The following is a 15,593-nucleotide window of genomic DNA, read 5'->3' on the forward strand; positions in this document are numbered from 1 at the left end:
CTCCTCTCTCCTCTCCTCTCCTCTCTCCTCTCCTCTCCTCTCCTCTCCTCTCCTCTCCTCTCCTCTCCTCTCCTCTTCCTCTCTCCTCTCTCCTCCCATCTCCTCCCCCTCCCCTCCCCCTCCCCCCTCTCTCCCTCCCTTCTCTCTTTCCCCGGCATTTCTACAATAAAGCTCTTAAACCATAGTCAGTCTCTGCTCATCAAGATCCGCTGCACACTCTGGCCAGTGTTGGGAACCTCTTCCCTCATCCCTCTCTCCCATAACCCCGGTGCTTTAGCAAGGTAGCTCCAGGGATCCCCAGGTAGGGTTGCCCCTTGGCCACCCCCTGAAGAGTGGGATAGAGGAATGCCCACCCAGGGATGAGTGGAAGGTATTTAGCAGCCGTCCCACGCCTGACTGACCAGAGATTAGGTGGAACTCTAGCGGGGCATGGGTCTTTTCTCTTCCCCCTCTTCCCCTGGGCCTCCCTTTTTTGTTCCCAACACAGGGACTCTGAAACCTTTAGAGCTACAAGCAGGTAGCACACTTCATTTTATAGGCACAGGTAAGGATTTCCCAAATAAGACTCTAGTAGCACAGGAAATAAACCTAGAGCAACGGGACCTCATGAAACCAAGAGGCTGCTGCACAGCAAAGGGAACTGTGAACAGGCAGTCAGCCCATACAAAGGGAGGAAATCTTTATCAGCTTTCATTGGAATTAGTTTCTACAATATACAAAGAACACAAGACACTAAACATTAAAGAATAAAAAAAGAACAATTAAAAAGGGGTTAAAGTACTGAACAGGAAAATTTCAAAAGAAGAAATGAAAATGGCTGGGAAATATTTTTAAATGTGCCTAACATCCTTAGCCATCAGGCAAATAAAAATTAAAACTACTTAAGATTCCATCTCAACCCCAGTCAGAATGGTCATCACCAGGAATACAAATGACAACAGATGCTGGTGTGGATGTGGCAAAGGGGGATTCTTATACACTCTCAAGTGGGAGCTCAAGCTAGAACTAGGCATCTATCTTGTCGGTTCATCACATTTAAATCAAAGAAATTTCTGCTAATAGCTACTAGTGTAGCCTTTGGGTATCAGTCTAGAGGTTTTCAAAAAAACTAGAAATAGGCCTGCTATGCTATATACCACTACACCACCTATACCACCCCAGGGCATAGACCCAACAACTTTATTCTTACTGCAGAGACACTTGCACACTCGCGTTCACTGTCTGTCTATTCATAATAGCCAGAGAATGGGCTCAATCTAGATGTGCACTACAGATGAATGGATAAGAAACATGTAGGATATATGTGCAGTGGAATACTACTCACCTAAGGAAAAGTGAAATCATGACATTTGTAGATAAATAGATGGTACTTGAAAAATTATACTGAGTGATGTAACTCAGGCCCCAAACATCATATGTCTTCTCTAACCAATTTCTAATTGGATTTGAATCTCACAGGAAGGAACTTTATGCCTGGTACTGTATCATGGCCAAAAGTCCATGACTGGGGAAATCCCAGTCCCTAGGGTGGGACCTGCTATCGTTATTTTGATGGATGATCATTTTGTCAAACCAGGCTCAAGGTCTGCTGTAAATATCACTCTCTGACACACACTTTTTCTTGGTCTTTTCCCAAAGGCCAAGTCCACTCCCCAAATCTGGAACAAGAGCGAGGACTGAGAAGAATGACAACATTCCTTTTATTCAAATTTTATTGGAAGTTTACAAATGTATTACAGAATCAGTAAAACATCATATCCACTTTACAGGGCACGGATCTCAAGCAAAGTGTTCAGAACAGTCTCTGGCAGAACCCACGCCAAAAGCCTGTGACAGGCCTTCCTAACAAACAGCTTGACACTTGACAGATAACACAGACTCCAGCCTGCTTCGCCTTCTTGGGCCCTCTGAGGTTTTGTTTATGCATGTGGAATTAAATAGGATCTGAGCAAAGCAACTCTGCAGGAATGAACGAGTTTAGGGAGAATAAATGCTGGCCTACTTTGTTGAAGATTACAGAAGAGTCCTTGGTCTTATGTTGTTAACTCGGGGTCAGGATTAAACCAGAATACTTTATTGAAAACTATGGAAACCAACTAGATAAACATAAGAGAAGGTCATATTGGCAAGTAACCTCCTAAAATTTAGAAACATTTGTTTGGTGACCTATTGAACACCAATGACCAAATGCCTAGACCATGAAGGTTTTCTTAGAAAATGCTCAAGATAGAACTAGACATCTATCTTGAGTTTATCACATCTGAACCACAGAAATGTCTGTTAATAGCACATGACCTTTTCAGCCTCCATTTTATTCCTCTGAGGGAGGCTGGTTCTGGAAGCCAGAAATGAATTTATATAACAGCAATAGCTCCCAATAGTTGTACTCTATAGGGGTCTTGTGTTGACTAGGCTTCTAATATAAGAAAACAGAAAAAGAAATCAATTCTTCCTCCATCCTGACCTTCATGGCTTCTGGATGGCCATACACACATACGCTGGGGTGAACCCTGACAAGAAGGCAAAGATCTCATTCCTATTTGCCGTTTGCTCAAAGAAATGTACTTTTCAAAAGGTGTTAATGTGTAACTGTCTTCAAGATCAGTAATGGAAGCCTGTGGAACAGGATCTGCAGAGCCCAAAGGTGCCACGCAGGTGCCAGAACAACTCTGCTTGCATGTGACATTCAGGCCACTGGCTCAATTTTCTACTTTCCTGGTCATAGGTGGATCTTTGTGAAGCACAGCGTCTGGTCTCTGTTAGGAGTATGCAAAGTATGAATTCTACTCTGCTTTGGAATTTAAGTGTCCTATGTCCCTATAGTATGGGCTGGGATGAGAAAACAGATAGACTCTTAGCTGACCTCTGTAAAGTGAGCAGGAACTGCCCACATAACTGGCAAAGACCCTGAGCATGAAAAAGGAGGCCAAAGAGAGCCTTGTTTGGCCTAAGAGTTCAGCTTCCTGTAGCTTCCACAGTGTGGGAGGAAGAGGAAATGGAGTCTCCCAATTCTTTGTGATGGGTGCTCCTTAAATGTCTAGTGTACTGCTCCTTTCCCAGGGATCCAGGAAAGAATCAGTGTATGAGTAAGATTTGTCATAAGACAGAGGAGACCGGCTCTAGTTCATTAGCCCTGGCTTGTTGCAGTATTGTAAAGATACCTGGGGTGAGAATCCACTCTCCTTGGAAAGTGTAGTAATCCACTGCTTATCATCCACTGCGGTGGCAGGTAGAGCATACATAGTAAGTGCTGCATTCATGCCACCATGGGTCATAAGAAGTAGGAACTCCTAGAAGATGTGCAAAGAACGTCATCTTCCTACAGCTCTGTAGGAGGAGCATTCTATAGGAAAAGATCATGACTTTTCCTATTAGAAAACCCAAATCTGTTCAGACAGCTGCTTGGACAGTAAATGAAAGATTATAGGATGCAGAAAGAGGGTTTCAAACAACCGACACCAGCAATTCTGCTTTATGCATGTTAAAAACCAGGAAATGAGGTCTGATTTTCCTCACCTCATTTTACCTGCGCACAGGGTAGAGAACCTACAACTATACAGGACAGAAGGGCGGGCCTCTGAATGCCGTGATGGATGCTCAAAGCTACCAATCATCAGCATGAGCCCTTTCCGCAGGACCAGAGGTGGAATATGCTAGCCAGAGCACTCAGGAAACTTTTAATGGCTTTTATACACTCCTTGGCCTGGAGAAGGGGGCTGGCTTAGCTGGTGCTGGATGTGGCAGCAGTGTGACATGAACTGAACTCTAGAGCTGCAGTTCTAAACAAAGTCAGCCCAATCATAGGAGAGATGGAAAAAGTCAGCCAGATCATCATCAAAGAGAAAAGGGGGGAAAGACGGCTCTTCTGAAAGCCGATCTACAGAAGATAAAACTTAAGGGGACTGAGTACAGGCCCCACCCCCACCCAGGGAAACTTGGCCAACAGAAGGGAAGGGATACACTGGAGGAATCTGGGAGGGCCTTAAATTCCCACCTTAGGAAAGAATGTAGTTGAATTTGGGGAATGAGATTCTGGGTGTTATATCTTAGTTGTGACTTCAAGGTAGAGAAATTCTAGTTTACTGTCACGCTGCCCACTACTGTGCAGTCGCTTTAAGGAACTACGACTATTGTGAGGAGCTGGCCTTCCTCAAATGACATTCTTTGTAGGGCATCTGGCTGCTTTTAGAATGAGAAGAAATCTTCACTGGTTCAATAGAAGGGGGGTGATCTTGCTGGTGGACAGTTTGACCCTGAAGCTTGTATCTCATTATATTTTAAGTTTTGGTCAGAGAGATCTTGAATGTTTTCTGGATAGCTAGACTTGATGTTACGTAAGCAGCTTCTATATTGCTTTCTTCTTGGGGCTGAGGGCTAGTCAAACCGTATCTGGGAAATGTAAGAGGTACCCTGCCAAGGACAGAGTAAGAAAACAACTTTCAATGGGAAAATTTCATTCTTTGGATTTGGGGCCAGAGAGGATACATGGTTTCAACCATTTGCTAAGTGATCTATTTTCCCTCTCTTTTCTTTCCCTTTTTCTTTTCCCAATAATGCCTTTTAATTCTCACCAATCAACAAACTCAAAGCTCCAAATTGGACTCACCCAGTGTCTACCAGAAACCTGCCACTGGAGTGGCACAGTGCTGCATATTTATCTCTTAAACAGTTTGCCAAGCATTTTTATTAACTTACTATACAAACGTAATAGAGTTAATTCTCCAGAGGCTTGGATAATTAATGAAACATTTAGATATGAAGATAGCATGCGGAAAACAGCCACAATCAACATTTGCATTGCTCCTTTAAAAAAATCAGTGACAATGACAAATGTTGTATTAATACCTATAAAGCAAATCATTTTAATACATCCTGGATGGAGTGTCATCATCGCATCCTTTGCAGTCTCCCTTGACCCCAGACCCATTGAGGATGGTGTCTGAAAAGCCATGCTTCACATTCTCTCCATTGAAAAAAACAAACAAACAAAAAAAAACCAACCCTAGAAAATGTTAAGTACTCTACTGAGAAGAGACCATGCTCGCCTTATCACGGCAAATGGCCACTGAGACACACTGTGCATACGGGGACAGCACATCTCACACAGGGTGGGTCCTCTAATGGATTTTTGCCTCAATCCACTGAGGAGAGGGAGAAAATGGACCAAGAGCAGGCGCTTCACTTTTTTTTTTTTTTTTTTAAAAAAAAAAAAAGCTGAAGCAAGGCAAGAAGTTCTATTTCACTGTGTATTTATCTCGCCTGCAGTGAAATGTCTTCTTGAAGCAAACTCACTCTTGAGCCTTCCCGTTTGACCAACAGTCCTCAAAGTTCAAAATGGAAATCTCTCTTGCCACAAGGTCTGTTTTTCTACGTTGTTTCCTATCATCTCAGCAGCTTGACCCTCCAGGGTAAGAAGCCAGCCCCTGTGGTGACTAAGCTTGTCATATTGGATTCTCTCTAAAGCACTGGGGACTAGTCAAGGTGGCTGTCACCTCTTTCTTTCTACAAATTCTTTCTCCCTGACTCCATTCATATTCCCTCACACCTTTCAACATCTATCTGCTTTCTGTTTTCAAATCTCCTTGTGTAGTCTGCACCATGCCAGTGCATCCAGAGCCACTCCCCCCCACTATCTTCTTGTCCCTCAGTGCTAAATGCTGAAGCTCATTTGCTGTGAGGACAAACAGTTGTCAGGCTAAAGGCAGCAGCTTCGTCTGCCTTGGAAGAAGAAAGCAGAAAATACAATCCAGGAAACATGAGCACCAGACAACTCCACACTCAAAACAACGCCATGCTGACACACACACTGGCACCGCTCACAGTCACTGTGACTCCCCCCGAGGGACAGAGCGACATTAAGCAACTTCAAGGTTCCAAACAAGGATGGCATTTCTCACAGAACTGGACTGACACTGGCTGTTATCTCTAATCAGCAAAAGCGATATTTGCAATTTAAATAAAAATCTACTTACTTTGTAGAGAATAAATTCTATGGAGGGTGGGAGTGGACTTAAAGATGGACCGTTAGATGCCCTAGAGCATAGAACGCCTTGGGTAGAATAGTTAAAATTTTCTTTTTCAGCCACAAAAAGCCAAATTGAATATACTCCTTTGAAAATAGTCTCACTGACATGTAACAGATTTGTATAGAAAGACAACCAAACCAAGTTGAAACAAACAAAAGCCAGGTGGTCCTGGGCCACCGTTTACTACCACTCAAAGGGATTGGTGGCCATGCATGCAAGTCCCCACGGAATCCTACGATATAGAAATTCTGTTGTTATTACAAAATACAAAAATATTTTATCAGAACTCTCATTTACATCGCATTTACAATGAACATGTAAATAACTTAGTCTGGGGTCCTGGCTAATAAAGTATTTACTGGAAAAGGGGTCCTAAAAGGAAGAGAACCAGAAAGAAGATAAGTGAGCAGGTTACAGTGTGTCATCTGGTTAATGGCCACTCCACCTTGGAAGGACATGACCTACCCTGGCCTCCACAGCCTGTGTTTCCAAAGTGAAATGTGCAAATCATATTTAACATGTCCCAAACGGTGACACCAAGTGTATCTACCAAGCCAACCTGCAGCCTTGCCTCCCTCGACTTGAGAGCATTCTCCATCTCTCCTCCACGAACCATCCCCAAGAGCACTTGAGAATTCACAACAGTGCACGTTTCTGAGTTTACATTCTTAGCTCCCATCTCCCCGATTCCCCGACCACTATCACATTACGAAATGATACAGTTTTTGCTCTTCTGTCTTTTCCTGCTATGCAACTGTCCTCTGCCACCTAAGGTGGAGGATTTGGGGACACCGTAAGAGCTGTATTTGTGCAGGAGCTCATCACTTGTGACATATCGTAGGCGGGCTGGCTGCGGGATGGGTTCTCCTAGGAAGTAGCCCTCGTTGTCGGACTCAGAAGAGGAGGAGCAGGTGGAGCACCAATCATACTCCGTGAAGTAGGGTCCCCATCGTTCCCCAAAGGCATTCTGCAAAGCCAGGTCCGACACAGTCCTGGGACACTGGCTGTACAGATCCCGCCGGGAACCCTGCCCCAGGCTCTCCTGGAAGCTGCGTTGGCGCATGAACTGGTCATAGTCCTCCCTGGCTCTCAGAGGGGGCCTTTCCTTCAACCGAGCGATGACCTCTCGCTCGCTGGCTAGGTGCAGGGCGTTGTCTGAGCGAGAACGTCGGGACCTCCTGGACCGGTGAGGGCGGAAGCGGCGGTTGTCATCCCTGGAAGTAGTTCTCCTCCGGGTGCGCTCACTCATGGGCTGGATGTGCACACCTTCCTGTCCTGGTAGCTTGCTGCTCGCTATGCCACCATCAAAATCAAAGCTCTGGTGCATCCTTCCATGGGACTGCAGGTCCCTGTATCCTAGGGGGTTGCTGAGCTGGTGAAGGTTCCCCTCCATCTCCTGGTACTGTTGTGCGGACAGCAGGCTGCGGACAGACTCTGCGCTCCTGAACTGCATTGAGGAGTTGAGAGTGCCCATGTTGCTCAGCTTTTCCGAGACATTCATTCCAGAGTCTTTGCTGAGGTCAGGCATGGAAAACCGTGATAGGTGCTCCTGGCGCTTGGCACCACCTTCAGCAGACAGGCCTGTGGGCGGGACAGGGGATAAGAGAGAAGAGTACCACTGTAGTTAATACAAACGTACAGGAATTGGGGGAAGTGTCATTACTACTTTCAGTCCGGGGTCTCTTTGGGTGAAATATAGCTGTGAAATATTTCACAAAGGCTCTCATGATGTCTACTTGGTATGGGATTCTCTACACAGAGAAGGTATAAGCTTCAAACTGTCAATAGACATGAACCTTCCTAGTTGCTAATTTCACCAAAGGCTTACTAAGGGCTCACTGAGCATCCTATGTACATTTCCGCTGTTTAGAACTTCACATCACCAAATACTTCTGTTGGATCTTCAATTCTAACCATGCTCTATAAAGGATAGCTATCTAGCCAGTGACTGGCCAGGCCTAAGCTGTTTCTTACTAAAGTAAGCCTAGACTCTCATTCTAAAGTACTGCACTAGTTTGCTTCTTTGCTGGCCTGAAGCAGTTTCCTGCTTGGCTTGTTTCCCTACGTGGTAGGTAGCCGTCCATCTCAAATGGCTTGGACACTTAGCGACTTCCTAGATGGAAAATAAGAGATACTGATTCTCTTGGCTTGGTCAGCGATTGACTGCCCTAGGATTATAAGTAACTCTCTAGCAGCCAGAAGATGTGAATTGTGCCTGGGACATTCCTCTGTCCCCCAAGGAGGTGCCTTTGAAAATAAAGAACTGACTTTAATCACTACTGGTACCCAAGAAATGGGTCTCCATTTTGAAGTGCTTTCACATTGTAAAGGCTTGAGATAGAAAACATTCTGAAGATGGTGGGAGATGTGCACTCTAGGATTTTGCTTTTGCATATCTTAAAACGGTGCTCTATGGAGATGTTCCTCATCACAAAGGAAAAGTTTGGCTATGTTGTCATTTCTGGACATGGACTGCAATAAGCCACCATTATCCCACTGCTGATTATCTGGGCCTCTCAGTGGGATCCAATATGTCCTCCTCCAGACAGACCTAAATCAATGCTGCAAGCCCTAAGAATATGTAGTAACATCTAAAGCCAAGTACACATGTGCAAATATACATGAATTATTAATTAAACCATTCTGTGGGGGCCTCTGGTATCATCCCTCCTGTGCATAACAACCCCAAGTGGAGAGGCCTTGATTTTCCACTGTCATTTCCATTCCATTTCTGGTCATATGCCCAATAGGTTAGTAAGTACCTTCCAAAAATATACAGGCACCTTTAGATAGTGGAGCTTTCTTATAACTCCTAGAACTGGAAATAATTTGAGTATCAACCAATGCAAATATAGATAAATATATTGTGATTCTGGCTGTCATTACTCACTAAATTTTACCTGGGCTTGTTGGAGAAATGGGTTTCAGGACAGAGTAGGAAAGCAAAAACATGAGTCCAGAACATCTTGTATAAAAAAGTAAATGTTAAGGATAAAATGTGATGAGAGTCTGTTGGAAGACCACTTGGTCCCAACAGCATGTTCTGGACAGTTTGAACATTAAAATATTTATGGAAAGAAGCTATTTACAAACCATTGAAACAAATAGGAATTTGTAACTTCATACTGATAACAGCCAAGAAAAACGTCAACGTGTCGGTAAACTGGGGAATGAGTGGGGTTCTTGTATACAGCAGGATGCTGTTCACTGTCAAGGGAGGAAGGCTAGCCAGCCAGAGCTGGAAAGCCAGTTTGCAACTAACAGTATTGAAGGTTCTTAACACAAGAGCCCACCCCTCCCCCAACTCCTCTCAGATCCTCTCGACATCTCTATCCACCCAACTCCATGTTCTTTCTCTTGAAAAGACAAGCAAAGAAAAAAACAAAACAACCAACCAAACTGACAAGACTCCCAAATCATAATCTTTCCTTCCTCCTTCCCTCCCTCTTCTTCCTCCTCCTCTGCCTCTCTCTTACACACACACACACACACACACACAGTGAAACTCAAATATACAAGCAAAAGGCCAGTAAGACAAAAAAAAAATGCAGAAACAAAGGCTATTTGAAACAAAAAGTCTAAAAGTATAGTTTAGCTTGTTCTGTGTCAGCACCTCCTGCTGGGCAGGAAGCAAAGCCGATCTGAACGTGTTTCCCTATGTGGTGCTTATGAATTACAGCAGAATTAGCAACTCTATAATAGTGAACTCCAGTGACACTGACTTGAGATCACCAGCGAAGGATAACTGGACAGTATGTGTGTACCTCCAGAGTCCTAAGGGCACACTATATGTGGTATCTTAGCCAAGAAGAAAATGTAGGTCCTAGGTGCATTCAAGAGGAACTGTGAGATGAAGGACTCCATATTAAGAAAAACAAGGACAATACAGTACAGAAGACAAGACTAAACACAGGCTGAGAGAATATTCTATATGGCTCACTTAAATGTTTGCGAAAGGCTCCTGTGTCAAAGGCATAGGTCCCAGCTTGATGCTATTAGAATGTCATAGACACTGTAAGAGGTGGGTACAGTAGAAGTGAGTCAAATTACTGAGGACATACCCTAGCAGGAGATACTGGGGCCCTGGGCTTTTCCTCTGACCCCTTCCTTCTCTGCTTCTATGAGAAAGCTGCTGGTTTTACCACATGCCTGCCCTGGTTGCTACAAAGGACTAAACGAAAGCAGAAGGGAACCTCAGAAACTGTGAGCCAAATACACAGTTTGTCCTTATAACTAATTATCCTTGGTATATTGCCACACCAGTGGAAAGCTGACTAACATAGGTATGAAGGAAACATGGGAATTACATACAGTACTTGACCCTGATCTGAACTTGTCTCTTTGGAGAAAACAAAAAAAAAAAAAAAAAATCAAAAACCAAATGCTTAAGGAAAGGTGTTGGTCTCTTACAAAGTTTAAACACAGACAAAAGAAAAAAATGTATTTTGGCCATATGTAATGTGGTTATTTGATAGTTGCAACAGTGTTGGCATGAGTCCTTAGTTTTAGAAACTACACACAAGAAAATACATTTAAAGAGCTACGGGTGAAGTTAGCTCAGGTGGTTCTGAATCTCTGTGCCACTAAGTGAAATCCAAAGGCGGCAGCAAGTGTTAGCACCAGGTGACTTCAGTTAAGAAGTGTACTGCAGGTAGTGTTTCTTCTCTTCCCTAGCACAGTATGTGTTGCATGACCCCCCTTTACATCACGTTTAAGGATAAGCTAAGGCTGCTTATGGTGAAGGAACCAAGGGAAGGATGCTCGAGAACACTGGGATTGTTAACTAGACCTGGATGGAGTCTATAAGAAAATCTACAGCTTCAAAAAAATGCAGGTGGTGTACTTTGAAAATATGTTTGCTTCATTTTATGTAAAACATACCTCAATAAAGCAAAAAAAAAAAAATCAAGGAACCTTCATGAAAAGTCAAATTTTAATCTTGGAAATCCCTACAGAGAAACTTCAGAGGTCTCTCTAGCTCCATGAGAGACTGGTTATAGGACCTCCTTACATATCACAGCTACTCAAGTCTCTGTGTAATAGGATATAGGATATACTTTAAAACACCTGTACGTTATGTACAATCCCAAATACAATGTGCATTCAATGTAAGTAGCTGCCACACTATTCTGGGTAGGGAACAAGATAAAAGGCTATCCCTGGTTTCATACAGATGCAGCCATGAGGTCTAACTGGACTTCTCACTAGGGGATTGCTGGACACACAGGTGTGGAACCCATATGGAGCACCAACTGGGTTCTGTATCATACTCTCCAGGAATTTTTCAAATGGTTTAATAACTGATAACTGTCAGTGCAAGAGGAGCTGGGCTCCAGTGCCTGCTTTTCTCACTGCTTCTCCCCAGCATATAAATCACAAAAATTGACCTCCAACCATTTAGTCGCTTTCAGAGCCTCGTCTCGCTGAAGATGGGGAGAAGAACCTGACACGCGAGCTGATGGATGACCTATCCGAGCAGATGCGGATGAAGTCTCCCAAGGAAGAAAAGGGAATCTTCCAAAAGTTACCCAGCGGGCACCATTATCTTTATAGGCCTCTCTATGTAAGTTATTTAGTGGAACGAAGGTCAGCTTCAACAGCCTAGAAAATACCACAAATTCTCATGAAGGCTTTTCCCCAGCCGGTCTGGCAGTAAAACACTCCTGTGGACTGGTTCTTAGTTCCATGCTGAGGTAAAAGTGAGAAAGGTGGCTTCTATTCTGTTCTAGGAAGAAATGGGGCAGGGGAGCCTCTTGGGCTGTACTCCTACAAGATCACAGTCCAAGGTGCTCTGTGGGTGAGTGTGTGTCATCATCTCTGTGCCCCCACTCTTCCCATGAGAAGTTCTCTGCCAGGAGAAGTAGCTATCCGTGTTCAGGCCCAGTGTCCATCAGTAATCCTGTCAGACAGACAGTGCTGAGGGATGTGACGTGAGATCACTAGCTTAGCCCGCTGCTCTTGAGAGAGACTGCTCTTGTGACTCACCAGCTCACATTTTCCTTTAGGGTCTTCTTGCATGCAAGGGCAGCTCAAAGATGAGCAATGCCTGTGTACTTGTTTCCAAAGAGGGTGGTTCTGTGGTTAGTTTCTTTATTGGCAAATCCAGAGTTTTAGTGCAAACTTCAAGGCCCAGCTTTACTTGGCTCCTAACCTCTCCGTACACATCACGTCAGTGCTTCCTCGCTTACTCTACCTCCACCACGACTGCAGACTGCTTCCTCCGTCTGCACACCGACGTGCTCACCCATTCCCTAGGGAATCTTTCTCCTTTGCATGGCTGACTTCTGCTTGTTCAAGTCTACACACAGATGGCAATTCTCCAGCATTGAGGGAATCAGTCTTTAAAAGGTAGTTTCGCCCCACGAACAGCCAACTCCTTTTCCACTTGATTTTTATTTAAGCTGTCCATCCTCTATTGCAGTTTTTAAGAATCTGTGTATAAGGTTATAGCTGAAATGGCTCTGTGAGGGAGCAGCAGTCCTGTTCTCTGTATTTTCACGGAACTAGTAGGATCAAGAACCCTGGGTACTCAGTGCATGCATTTAGAATAAAGGCAAATGAATCTCTGTGTAGCCCACAGCTTGGGTAAAGTGATCACCTTTGGCCTGGTGTGGGCCAGGGATGCAATTCCAGTGTGTGAGATTGTAAACACCAAGGACAAAACACTGCAATCAAGCTTATCGGTCTTGTGGTCTCTGGCAAAGCATTGTGCAGCTCGGCACTGGGGCGTTCCTGATTTGAAGCAGATATGATTTATAATTAGCTCCCTGAACTGTTGAAAATGTTTTTGTCTTATTGATCACAGCTCTGAAGGTTGGTTTAAGTTAGCAGTTCTCAGGTCCCCAAGACAGAATAATATCCCCAGAGCTCATTCCCCATTGAGAAACATTTCCCCCTTTGCAAACAATGCATAGTAAGATAGCTACCTCCTGGCTGGGTAGCATTTAAAACCCTGTGAGCTGTATAATTAAAATGGGCACAATGATAATATCTGGGTACGAAAGTGGCAGTAATGCTCAAAGGGGGAAGAAGAAACTTTCTGTTTAAAATATAGTAGTCTATGAGTTTTTGTCCTGTCAATCCTTCTAGTGAGGCTAAGCCCCCCAAGGTGGGAATATTATCCTGTTATCTGTCTCCCCTCATCTGGCATCTAAGATGGTATACAAGAGAGAAAGCAAGGCCTGAGAGTTCCCAAAGAAAGAAATCATGCCCCTAAAATTTTATACCCATAAAAACAAACAAACAAACAAACAAACAAACAAACAAACACAAACCCTGGCTAACTGTGGTTTTGCGTGAATGAATGAATCTGTGACCTACAGCCCATGTTCTGACACATTGTAATGTTCACTAGACTATCAGAATAATTTGACTCTCCTGTGATAATCTGGGGTTTCTTCCTGATATTGCTGACATTCGATTATTGACTGTGTGTAGAAAGAGTCCTTACTAAAATTTGGAAAATCAGTATGACGGGATCAAATAATGAGGTCCCTCAAATGTCCCTCCACTTTCCTGAAACACATGCACTTTTCTTGCCACTAGAGCACTGGTGCGTGCGTGCGTGCGTGCGTGTGTGTGTGTGTGTGTGTGTGTGTGTGTGTATGTATGTATGTATGTATGTGTGTGTGTGTGTGTGCACAAGTGTGTGCCTGTATGTGTGTGTTTGCATATGTGTATATATGTGTTTCTGTATATGCATGCATATGTACCTATGTACCAGCACACATATGGAAGAGTGATACATTTTGTAGAAAATGCTGGCTACAAAGAAGTCTGGCTCCACATTTAACACTGGCATGACTGAGTGTCCCCGTGCTAGAGGACCGGGTCAGAGAGTCCCCTCATCACTCAGACAAAGCTGCCAGGCCTTTCCCTTTCAAGTGAAACTCTGTATTATCAGTAGACAGGGTTTTCTTCTTCAAATCATATAGACTTTGTGAACGGTATCTGATGGGGATGGCCAGGTGAACGAATTTGATTTGTCTTTTCTGAGAGGCTGTGGCATACAGGGCCATAAATGGGATCCTTTCAGCACCTTCATGCCTCACTCCAGCCAAATGGGGGTCAGGATGGAATTTAGCTTGTGAGTCTCTGTGGTTCATTGGTATAGCCAGGATTCTGTAAGTGATATCAGCATTTTCATGTGGGCAACGTTCTTGCCCGCTACAGAAAGGAGACGTTCACAGAAACTGTTAGTGGTGAGAAAAGTCAATGCCTCAGTGCACGGCCACGGTCCGATGGCAGAGAGATGCCGCCTTTGCTGTGTTCCCCTCCCCCACACGTCTTAGGGGCAGAAGATGCATGCTTAAGAAGAAAACAGACTTAAATTTAAAGGCAGCCTGTGGGCACAGTGTTCTGTTCCTTATTTATCACCCTGTCTTGTTCCACTCCCTGAAAAAGAAACCTAGCAGGAGAAGACAGAGAATTATGACTGTGCCAGCTTAAAAGACACGCTCACACGTCACATTGCCGTGCGGGAGAAGAAACGGAATCTGCTTGGCTTTGTCCTCTAGACATTTGCTTCTCAAAATGACAATTTAGCTCCCCTTCCACAAGGTTTCCCCCTACATTATTTTTGTCTCTGCTGATGAAGAAATAGGAATTATTTTAGATAAAAATTCACAGATTACATGTAAGAACCGGCAACATGAAACAAATTAAAATACTTAGAATAAGAATTTGCAAACTTTGTCTGGGTCCCCAATTCATTTCCTTGCTTGTTTTTGTAAATAAAATTTTATTAGAATACAATCATACTTACTTATTTGCATATTATCTATGAGTATTTCCCAGAATCCAATTTTTCGCTACAATTGATAAAGACTACATGACCTGCGAAGCCAAAATCATTTACTCTTTGGTACTCTATAGAAATGACCTTGTTATAGCAATTTGCATGCATCAGTATGTCTCAGACCATGTGAGAAAGGTCTTGGAAGTTCAAGATTGTTTGGTGTGTGTGTGTGTGTGTGTGTGTGTGTGTGTGTGGTGGGTGCACGGTTTGATTAGGTCCCTTAGGATCCTTTTTTTTTTTTCCTACTGAGTCCACTGATTTCATCAACACCCTGAACTTCAAACAGGCAGCAGCTGCTAAGGAACTGTCATCTAGGCAGTGGAGTTTAAATACCACCATATGTTTCTTGATGACAGGCCCTGGAATGGTTCAAAATGAGTGTGACAGGGCAGGCTGGGGGAAGGGATGGCAATAAAGGGAAATGGGGGGGGGGGCGGGGCGGGGTATTCACACACACAGTCCCTGATCTTCAAGATGGGGTCTGTAGACAGGGGCATATCCTGGGGCCTCCCAGACCCTAACCAGAATTGCAGAATTCCAATCTATGTTCAAACAAGATAGATCCCCTGGTGACAACTTAGTGCTTTCCAGACATGATTAACAAACAAGTAGACTATGCTGGAGGTTTGACTCAGGCAACAGCAGATACCAGGAGATGTGAGCTCAGTGGCTTCCAGTGATGGAGAGTGGAGAACCAAGGGTGTGGAGATCCATGTAGTTTTCTCAAAGATGTTAACCTGACCCTGACATTGACAGGCATGGTATGTATA

At 44.0% G+C, this 15,593-nt stretch overlaps 1 protein-coding gene across 6 annotated transcripts in view; it reads right to left on the reverse strand.

Moving 5' to 3' along the window:
• Positions 1-1,677: 1,677 nt before the first annotated feature.
• The window catches only part of Prickle2 (prickle planar cell polarity protein 2), a 335,444-nt gene continuing 321,528 nt past the window's right edge, over positions 1,678-15,593 (reverse strand). For 4 of the 6 annotated variants that reach the window (NM_001081146.2, NM_001134461.1, NM_001134459.1 and 1 more), the window contains one exon: positions 1,679-7,607. In NM_001081146.2, the coding sequence (NP_001074615.1) occupies positions 6,733-7,607 (875 nt within the window). In that variant the 3' untranslated portion in view covers positions 1,679-6,732. Of the gene's footprint in view, positions 7,608-15,593 lie in introns of all 6 variants that reach the window. The other 2 variants (XM_006506106.4, XM_030255385.1) reach the window with 2 other exon arrangements.

The sequence above is a fragment of the Mus musculus genome, chromosome 6 (genome assembly GCF_000001635.26).
Source record: "Mus musculus strain C57BL/6J chromosome 6, GRCm38.p6 C57BL/6J".
Lineage (NCBI taxonomy): Eukaryota > Metazoa > Chordata > Mammalia > Rodentia > Muridae > Mus > Mus musculus.